The sequence below is a fragment of the Prenolepis imparis genome, unplaced genomic scaffold (genome assembly GCF_030444845.1).
Source record: "Prenolepis imparis isolate NDT839.2.m4 unplaced genomic scaffold, iyPreImpa1.0 SCAF_4, whole genome shotgun sequence".
Taxonomy (NCBI): Eukaryota; Metazoa; Arthropoda; class Insecta; order Hymenoptera; family Formicidae; genus Prenolepis; species Prenolepis imparis.
Genome location: NW_028141162.1, coordinates 17,848,695 through 17,859,082, shown reverse-complemented (window position 1 = coordinate 17,859,082; position 10,388 = coordinate 17,848,695). Strand labels below are relative to the sequence as shown.

Sequence of the window (10,388 nt, the reverse complement as noted above, 5' to 3'; positions counted from 1 at the left end):
AAAGTTGACGCAATGTGCTCTGTCTTTTCCTTTGATGATGCATCGAGCTTCAATGATGTTCCATACTTGATGAATACAATGACTGTGATAAAGGAGAAACCAGCAAATATAGTGATTGGCTCAAAGTAATGCAGCTATGACTTCATATATTATAATTTGAATAAAAAGAGACTTGGATAATTCAATTCAAACATTTTTCAGGTTTAAACCTTGGTCAAGCTGCGCGATAGATGATGCACAAATCAAGGAATTTGAAGACAAATGGAAAGTTAAGGTCATCAAGATTGATGCCAGTAAATCGTCAATGAGATCTGAGATGTTTGATTGCTCTTATCAATTGAATGCTATCTGTAACATTTTATGGAACAGAGATAAAGAGTTTATATCTAAACTGATGGGACAAGCTTAACAACTGCATATAAATACATTTTTTTACATTTTATACAAAATAAAAGTACAAAAAAATAGATTAATTTTATATAAATTTTTGTTTAAACCTTAGGTTTTATTTACTGCATTCTCAATCACATATGTCTGTAAGTTTAAACAATCAGTTTTAATATTTTTCAGTGGCAATAGATTTTTATTAGTCATTTCTATCGCGCCATCTTCAATAATCCATGGAAAATCTTCGCATTTTGGATTCTCATTCAGGATAATATGAGCAGTTTCATACGTCTGAATTTCAATAGAGAATGTTGAGCCATCAGGGAGAGGTTTTAAATATGTATCGCACATTGATAACTTTAAACAGATTGTCTTTAGTGCTTCTTCTGTCTTCAAATAATACGGATCTTTCCTTGAAATAAAAAGAGATTAATGTAAAGGATTAAATTCTCTCAGAAGAACAAATTTATATATCCATCGTTGCAACGTACTCTACAAATTCTGCCTGCAGTTTAAGAATATCAAAGACAAATTTTTCTATCGGTAATTTGTTGTCATTGTAGAAGGTAAGACTGATGGTTTTAATACTGTTTTCATCTTCCTTTATCAATTCCCTAATTGCGTTCAGAATATTTGACAAGTACTCATTCAGTTCTGGATGTTCCGATATATATACTGTAATTCCATATATCTTTCTCTTAACGTAAATTTCCTTAGGATAGATTTTGCGAAAGAATAGTATGTGATTGAATGCTACTTCTAAAAACTCCAAGAGAATGTCAACACCAACTGTAAACAAATTTTTCTTTTTTAAACTGCACAAGACAGATATAAATATTGCAAGCATATTGTTTGAAATTATATACAAAGACACTTTGATCGATCATGGAAAAGTACCTATATTGTCCTGAGACATTTTACAATAATATTAAAAATAACTGCATGTTGCATGTATGTTACATTTTCAAGAAATTATAAATTTATAAATATATATCTTTCTTTTTCATACATGTGCCACATGTGTATGATAGGCTATCAATGATAGCCGCCATAATTAATTATCCGAAAACGCCATCTGTGTTCACAATATATTTACATGTCACTGAATTCTTCGTCACGTTGATAAAGTAGGAATTCCTATTATAATTTTATTGCTTGTTAGTATATATAAATTTAATTATTCATATAATAATTATAGTTATAAATAATTTATATAATTATATAATTTTACTAGAAAACGCATGCATTTGTGTAAAAAAAATGTGCAGGCGTTTTAATTACATGCATTTTGTCATAATATTAATATGTGTAATCAACCAAACTTATAATTAGCATAAATCTCTCGAAACATATCGCGACAATTGATTTTAACTTTAAGTTTTGCACACAGCAAAAATATTCCCGATAATTTTCTGTGCAAACTATATATCTCCTCAGGTGGCGGACACAATCTGTGATTTATTATAGTTGGCACTAAAGCTTGAATCCTGTACATATAATATGCAATTGTTATTTTATCATCGGTATGAGATATTATTTAACTGAAATGAAAAAATGAGACATACCGTCTTGTCACATCTTGGCCGCCAAAATCGTAGTACTCGTGATTATTGTCGAAAACTTGTCCAAGGATCATGACTGCATCCACGTGAGCACTTTCCATAATCTGTTAATGTATAAATCTTGTTTTATATATTTTTCAGGATATTGTAGATTGTATTTGATAGAGATAAGATACCTTGGACTCGTATCCAGTGAGAAATTTCATATCTCGAGACAACTGCAAGACCTTATCGCGATTCCCTTCACTCGCAGCGTTAATAACTTCGATATATTTGTCCATAAATGCTTTTTCGTACGTCCTGCATGCTCCAAAATCCAATAAAATTAACTGCAAAGATGTATCCATTATATAGAACATCCTTGATTAAAATTATATAATTATCTAAATAATTTTATAATTAATTAATTACATAATTGCATACATATTATACCTGTTTTGTATCAGTATTGTAGAAGAAATTGGACCAATTTGGATCAGTCTGCATAAATCGAAATTCGAATAATTCTTTCAGGCTGAGACACATAATCAGTTCACTTATGTGTTCTTTAATTTTAACATCCATATCTACACATTTATCAACAGGTATGCCTTCTATCATCTCTGTCGTGAATACTTGATTCGTAGAGAGATCGTCTAGAAATTTTTTAATGTCTCGAATATCTAGCTATTTTAAAGATCTTGTTTTTTTTTTTTTATTTTTGTTCAATATACCTATTACTGTAGGCACATAATAATCTGGATAAGGCGCTATTAATTCCTTATATTTCCTTGTACATTCCGCTTCCCTTATGTAATCCACTTCCCATGCAAGTTCCCGTTTCGCAACTTCCACCACATTATCTATAAACATTCCTTCCGGAAATATATTCCAAACCTGTAATAAATAATATTTATAAGATAATATAATTTATATGTTCTCTATGATTCATTGAAACATATTGTTACTTTCATTATTTTATTTATATTATTATATATATAGTTATATATATATTTATATAATTTTATATATATATATATATATATAGATAAAATTATTTATATAATTTATAAAAATTATAATTATAAAATTTATATATATATATTTATATTATTATATTTATTGTTACCTTCATTATGCCTACTAAATTTTCAATGTCACTTTGAATACCCTCAGCCACACCTGGATACTGAATCTTTATTGCTACATCTTGCTTATTCAATAATATACCATGATGCACTTGTCCTAAAATAAAATACGTCAATATACGATTATAGAGAAACTTTTAATTAAGAGATTACATGAAAGAAAACGTTAATGTACCAATAGATGCTGCTGCAAATGGTTTCTCCTCAAAGGACGCCAATTTATTTCTCCAATCGTGTCCAAGTTCGCTAACTAATACTTTCTAGAAACAATTGCCATAATTGATAATTAATGATAAATTAAATTCCTCTTTTATATATATATTTATATATCATTTTTACCTCTACTTGCCAAGTTGGCATAAAATCAGCACTTTGTCTGACTCTTTCGAAGACTTTCTGCAATTCGGGATTTATAATAGTATTGTCTTGGATGCTCAATATTTGACCAATTTTTAAAGCTGCACCTGTATTTTTGGTAAAATAATATAAGTTTTATATATGTATAGATATACATGTAGCAATTTTATAAATCTTACCTCTCACTTTGCACAATGTTGAGACTATTCTTTCCGCGTTAGCTTTAGTTAGGAACATGCTGTCAATTGTATCTCCAAAACTTTGCTCCTTCAATCCTAACGTTCTCCGTGTATATTCTGCGACTGTACCAACACCAAGGCCAAGACCCAAGGTACCAAAGCTTACCATTCTTTGCAATCTTGTAGCAGGAACTTTCCTTTCTCTGGCAGTGGGTGACAACTGCAATATAAATTAAGCAGTGAGATATTCATAATAATTGAATCTGAATAAATATATGTAATTTATTTTAATACTTACAAGTTGTTTTGATTTAACCGATAATTTAGCCTTTGGTTTTTCCTTATGTTCTGTTTGAGCATGTTCCTTTTCAGATGTCTTATAATTTGTAGAGGAGGAAGTAGAACTAGCAACTTTATTTTTAATATTTTTCTCGTGCTCCAATTCTAATTTCCTTAAAATTTCTTTATCCTTAGCAGAGAGTTCTATTTGAGGTATCTCTTTATCTGAAGTAGCTGTGGTCTCGATCTTTTCCTTCACAGTCATATATTTCCATGTTGTATTATTTTGTACGCCTCCCGAAGTCTTCTCGATTGTAAATTTGCTGCTGTCGTATTTCGGCGAAGTGACATCCTTATCGATAGGCAATTCTTTTGGATCTTTCGCGGCATTATATACGTACAATTTTGACTCCTTCTTCTTGGGAGTATAAGTATCGTTTTTCACACCCAAGCTTTGACCAGCTATTATCTTGATATATTGTCTGATACCTTCTTCAACCACACTCGCGCGTTCGGTTATTTCTTTCAAGTCTTTCGCTATTTCTTCCTAGAAAATAAACGTTGTAAGAAGCAAATATATATAAAAGATCGATAAAAGTTGTTCAATTTTGATTCTAGAGACTTACAGGAACCTTACTTGGTTCTACGTCGCTCAGTTTTTTCCTCACCGCTTGTACGTACTTTTCAGGTAGATCTTTTAAACTGGAGTGTGTGATTGTATACTTGATCGCGTCCTCCTGATGTTTTATCAGAGCATCTGTCACACTCTGGACACCCTTAAGTACGCCAAGTAAATCGGAAAGTTTCGACCGAGGCATTTCTGCAAAATATAACACGATAAATTTATTCCATACCATAGTATAAAATTAATTAATAATTTTGACAATTTTCACACATAATATTGTAATAATATTTAGATACGTGGTAAAAAATAAATATCTTACTTTTTTCTTTTTTTGGAATATTTAAAGTGCCTTCAACCAATTTAGTCCAAATATGATTATATAGGCACTCTGATCAAAATATCTTACTTAATTGAAAAAGGTTAGCTTTGAAATTCTGTGGAAATCGTCTCCTCCACAAGATGAAAAAATAGCAGAAAAATTCAGTATTTCATAATACAACGAAATATAAACTATTATACAAATATAACAATAATTTTCCTATAAATAAAACGGGGAACTTCTTGTGCATCCAGTGTTGCCAATTTCAGGGGCGAGCCATGAACCGCAGCGAGTGGTGGGGGGAGCGGCGTGGTGGGGGCTCGGGGGTGCGCGCGCCGTTTCGTCACGTGACCGCGTCACGTGGTTTGGCGGCTGCGCAGAGGTGGTGGTGGGGGGCACACCAAACCACGTGACGCAGCCGCGTGACGCGGTCACGTGACGAAACGGCGCGCGCACCCCCGAGCCCCCACCACGCCGCTCCCCCCACCACCCACCGCGGCACGCCCCTGAAATTGGCAACACTGTGTGCATCATGTCACGGCTACGTCATATGTCCACGTGAACTTGCTGCGCATGCGCATTTTACATCTCAGCGCAGTAAATATAAAATTTTATTAGATAGATAAATTTCATCTCTTTTATTATATTAATATTTTTTATGCTATTATTTAATTATTTAATATTTTTATATTTATATATAATAATTTTTTTATTATTCAATAAATATTTATCATAATTTTTGTCGAAATAAATAACACACGACTAAACGAGACAAATTTCAAAAATTGTTTTATTTGCTTTACATACATTTTTCCATTTTCTCATCGGCGACCTTCATATACGACTATTTAGGAAAATTACAGAAATTTCACTAATAATACCTTCGCCATGTATATTATAGTTTTATATATATATATATATATATATTATATACATACATATATATATGTGAAATAATAATTATATATATAATTATTAATATAAAATAATTATATACATAATTATTATTTTATATATATAATTATATTTATAATTTTATATATTAATTATATATTTATTATTATTTTATATATAATTTCTATATTAATATATTATGTAATATATTATAAATTATATATATTAAAAAATAATAATTTTTTACATATATGAATGTAGCGCGACAACATTACAAGGATATCACACCGGATATATTTGCGACCATATTAAACACATCACAGAAATTATATTCGTAATATATTATTATTGCTATATAAGAAAAAAATTCTTGAAGAAAATTTAGCGTTCCATTATCATTACCTTTTCATATATTGTATATATATACTATCGCTTTATACAATATAAGCTCTAAAAACAAAAAAATCGTATGTTTCTTATATAGGCACATACGCACGCACACAATTGATCTCTCGTTGTATCTTTAAATTACTCTACAAACATAAAAAATTTCTTTTATACATTAAATTCTAATAGCTTTGGGATGGCGATTCTAACAATCTTCTTCCGAAGGAAAGTTAGTATTAATATTTATAGATATAACGTGACTTACTTTATTTCATAAACTGCGAGTCTCTGTTATCGAGGTCAATCGAGAGATACATATATATGTATATAATCTTTGCACGCGGCAATTAAATTGAAATTGAATTTCGCGATAATTGTCACCTTAAGCTTATGCCGATTATTAACATATGTGTGTGTATACGTGAACATTTATATATATATATACTATTAGATTTAAATATAAAAATGGATATCATAAAACTGATCAGACTTTCATTCAGGAATACGCGTATCAAATCTCACAATTTTGCAAGCATTTCCGATTGATTTTGATCAAATTCATCATTATGTCCAATCTCTATGTCACGTTTCTGATTCGTTTGTGTATAATTTTCTTTTTTCGTAAATGTAGAAGAGAGAGAGAAGAAACTCGATTTTATAACAGAACGGCTTGTTTCAGGCGAGATTAAATGACATTCGGCTGATCTGGGATGAGCGAGGCGAAAAACGAACTAAAGAAGGTCCAAGTGAAGGCCAGAGCACCTGGTCGTTGTTCCTCGTTCTCCTCGTTGGCGTTTGTTCGTGCTTCCGGTTGCGGTGTTGGCACTTGAAGATTTTGTTGTTGTGGCACAGCTTGCGGGCCTATCGCTTCATTTTGCAACACTTGATTGTTGTTATCTACGCGGCCGTTGTTGTTCTCACCTAGCAATATCGGTTGTACCCTGAAGAAACCACCTTGATATCTGTAATATGGGATATATTAGATCTATATTTTATTGTATTTCATATTTTATTTTTATTTTTAATTTAATTGATATAAAACTGTAATGTGTAGGTATTACAATGTCAAATGGTATAATGTAATAAGGTAAAAAAAGATAAAAATGTAAAAACATAAAGATGCAAACCGGAAGTCACGCTAAACCGCAAGACAAGGATTAAATAAATAATATAATATTCGAAAGTTTGAAGAAAATATAATAAAAAATAATATAACAATATATAAATATATAAAATAATAGAGAAATAAAACAATATATATAATAGAGAATAAAAAGATATATATGTATATAAATATACAATAAAATTTTTATAGAAATCTAATAAACATTTTAGACTCACAGATATATTGCGAATCCCAAAAACGTGACGATGAGAAACCTGAGAGGAGACGAGTAGAAATACACTATACCAAACAGAACGATAATTCTAGACAATGTATAGAAGAGGTCCAGCCAGTCACGATGAAACGCAATGTCGTCAGCCGCGCCGTTATTTCCCGCATTAATATCCGGTGCGTCTTGCGCTGCTGGTTGGGCAGCTGGTTCATCAGCGACGTTATTGTTGTTGTTGTTATTGTTGCTGGCGTACGTATGTTGAGGCGTATTGTCGTTGGTGTTAATATTCATCTGTTGCAGGTATGGAATACTGGCTTGCAACTGTATGCCTTGCGCTGCCATGCTGCAAGAAAAAAAAAAACAATATATTATAACATATATATATATCTTTTATAAAGAATTTTTTATAAAACATATATGTCTCTTTTACAAAGAATTTTTTATAGAAAAGAAATATGTATTTACAGTTGCATGTACTGGGTGAAATAATGCGTGTACGCTTGTTGCATCCAGGCCAATTGTTGACTGTTTCGAGGATCAAAGTACTGCTGAGGCAGATACGTTTGTTGAGGCTGCGGCGCAGTAACATTAGCATTCTCGTGACTTGGACTTTGAACACTGTTGCTTCTGATATGACTGTTTCTCATCGAGGATGCTGTGTCAGGGCTCTTCTCGATTGTCTGATTTTTATCCGATGTCGTTTTAGTGACAAACGTTTTCTGAGATGTACAGACTAGGTGAACGGTATATGCCTGATCCTCTGAAGCATCAAGCTGTCTCAGAACATCTTTCAACTGTGCAGAGTCCTTCAGCAATTGACCAGAGTAGATTAATTTCTGATGCGAGCTTTCCTGTGTAAACAATAATAATAAAATTAAAGTTACTTCTAATTTAGGAATATATGATATATAGTATATTACTATGTTAGTATGTTTTATATAGTATATTATTTAGTATGTTATATATAGTATATTATAGTATATATTATTATATAATATTTTTATGATATTAATAATAGTAACAATAGTAAAATGAATAAATTAGCTAAAAATATTAATTAGTCCATCCTTGGTATTGTCATACATTTGATATATTAACGAACACATACTAGATTGTCATCAGTAAAGATTAATGACGTTTTAAAAGATATCATATCTCTTCGTGTCATCAAAAAATGTCAAATACATTTCTCTATTCAATATATTATTTTACCTTCAAACTTTTTGAACACAAAACATTATAACAATAAAATGCTCTATAAAAGGTACTCTTCTTTTTTATTTAATTTTTTATTTTATTTATTTACTTTATTTATTTATTTATTTATTTTTTTTCTTTTTAGGAAAGGAGGAGAAACTAACTTTCGGGCTGCTTTCACTAATAACTTTCGCATGACTTACTGGCTTGCTGGGATAGACTTCGGACAGGTATTCCTTGAGGCGGCCGATGGTCCAGCCGAGATCGCATCTGACCACCTGATCCTTGATCTGCTGATTCGGTGCCTTTATAATGAGATTAACGGCGGCTTCTGCCATCCTTTCCAGGAGCCAGCCCGAGATCAGCTGTTTATGTAGCGCGCAACAATGATTAATAATAATTCTCGTCCCCGTCGTCCCGTCGTCTTCGTCGTCGTCGTCGTCGTCGGCGATGCTTAATCGAGGCTCGACGTCGTCTATTCTCCTCGTCGTTCGCGCGCGAGAGAGAGAGCTAGAGAGCTAGAGAGCTGTCGTTCAGAAAGAGAGCTGTCACGCGCGAAATTTCTGTTTTTTCAGCAAATTATATCGTATCGTCCATCAACCACTGTTTTACGACGAACGTCATCTGATATCGCTCAAATACAACTGTGTACACACATACACATATGCAAATACAGCACGTACTCCGTGATGTGGAATTGTCGGAATCGCACATTTGGCGATCGCTGATTGGTCCGAGATTACGCGCGCTCGTCTCGAAAATTATGCCGAGTTTTCAATGGTCTTGTGTTCCAAAAAGCATCCCAGTAGGCTCCCTATATAGGATATATTTATGTGCATAGTATGTGAAAAAAATATTAAAAAGTAAAAAAATAAAATATAGAAATTTCATTATACATATATATATATATATATAAAATAGAGTATTATTATTATTATAATATTATTTAATATAATAATAATAATTATATTATTATTATTACTTTATTATATGTATTATTGTATATTATTTTAATTATTATATTATTATTATATTAATATTTAATATTTATGTGCATTTAATATTAATAATAATATTATATTAATAATATTATATTAATATTAATAATATATAATGTTAATAATAATATATAATATTAATAACAATAATAATAATATATAATAATAATACATATATATTATATAATATTAATAATTGTATATAATATATAATATTAATAATAATATATATATTATTAATATTGTTATTAATATTATATATTATTATTAACATTATATATTATTATTAATATTAATATAATATTATTAATATAATATTATTATTAATATTATATTATTATGGGGCAGAAAATATAGATAAATACAAGAATGATTTTTTAAACACTCGACTATTCTTTTAAAACTCGCGCCATTTTTTGTAGCATTGAAAACTCGGCTTAGGGTGCATTTTCACTTGACGCTGTGACGCTGGATTTCAGCGTCAAGCATCAATAAAAACAAATTGACGTTAGCGTCTGTTGACGCTGGCGTGAAAACAGCCTAGCGTCCAAGTTACAACTATGACAAGCGTCTCGTTCTTCGTTCTCTGAAAGCTGAACAAATCAAGCTTTTTCTTCTTGACGCTAGCGTCACAAATCAGATCACGTGATCAAATAGACGTTAGCGACAAATTGATAGTGAAATCGCACCCTTATATTAAAATTAAATCAAACAGTAACTGGTTAACTTCACTTCGCTCA

General features: G+C 31.0%; 4 protein-coding genes across 4 annotated transcripts; 1 reads left to right on the top strand and 3 right to left on the bottom strand.

Moving 5' to 3' along the window:
* The first annotated feature begins 6 nt into the window (after positions 1–6).
* On the top strand, positions 7–459 carry LOC145934938 (ciliogenesis and planar polarity effector 2). Its single transcript, XM_083035851.1, has 2 exons — positions 7–125; positions 202–459. The coding sequence occupies exons 1-2, from the start codon at positions 13–15 to the stop codon at positions 407–409; spliced, it is 321 nt and encodes a 106-aa protein (XP_082891977.1). The 5' UTR covers positions 7–12; the 3' UTR covers positions 410–459.
* On the bottom strand, positions 420–1,425 carry Polz2 (DNA polymerase zeta subunit 2). The gene is made up of 3 exons (XM_083035850.1): positions 1,285–1,425; positions 879–1,176; positions 420–799 (listed from the first exon to the last, which is right to left on the bottom strand). The coding sequence occupies exons 1-3, from the start codon at positions 1,301–1,303 to the stop codon at positions 499–501; spliced, it is 618 nt and encodes a 205-aa protein (XP_082891976.1). The 5' UTR covers positions 1,304–1,425; the 3' UTR covers positions 420–498.
* Positions 1,426–1,699: 274 nt separating this feature from the next.
* Coq8 (ubiquinone biosynthesis protein COQ8, mitochondrial) lies at positions 1,700–5,111 on the bottom strand. Its single transcript, XM_083035849.1, has 12 exons — positions 4,836–5,111; positions 4,518–4,711; positions 3,911–4,438; positions 3,613–3,832; positions 3,416–3,540; positions 3,252–3,336; positions 3,058–3,173; positions 2,663–2,825; positions 2,382–2,584; positions 2,126–2,278; positions 1,953–2,053; positions 1,700–1,874 (listed from the first exon to the last, which is right to left on the bottom strand). The coding sequence occupies exons 2-12, from the start codon at positions 4,707–4,709 to the stop codon at positions 1,700–1,702; spliced, it is 2,061 nt and encodes a 686-aa protein (XP_082891975.1). The 5' UTR covers positions 4,710–4,711; positions 4,836–5,111.
* Positions 5,112–5,968: 857 nt separating this feature from the next.
* Herp (Homocysteine-induced endoplasmic reticulum protein) lies at positions 5,969–9,314 on the bottom strand. The gene is made up of 4 exons (XM_083035662.1): positions 8,854–9,314; positions 7,919–8,304; positions 7,458–7,796; positions 5,969–7,078 (listed from the first exon to the last, which is right to left on the bottom strand). The coding sequence occupies exons 1-4, from the start codon at positions 8,986–8,988 to the stop codon at positions 6,802–6,804; spliced, it is 1,137 nt and encodes a 378-aa protein (XP_082891788.1). The 5' UTR covers positions 8,989–9,314; the 3' UTR covers positions 5,969–6,801.
* Positions 9,315–10,388: the final 1,074 nt, after the last annotated feature.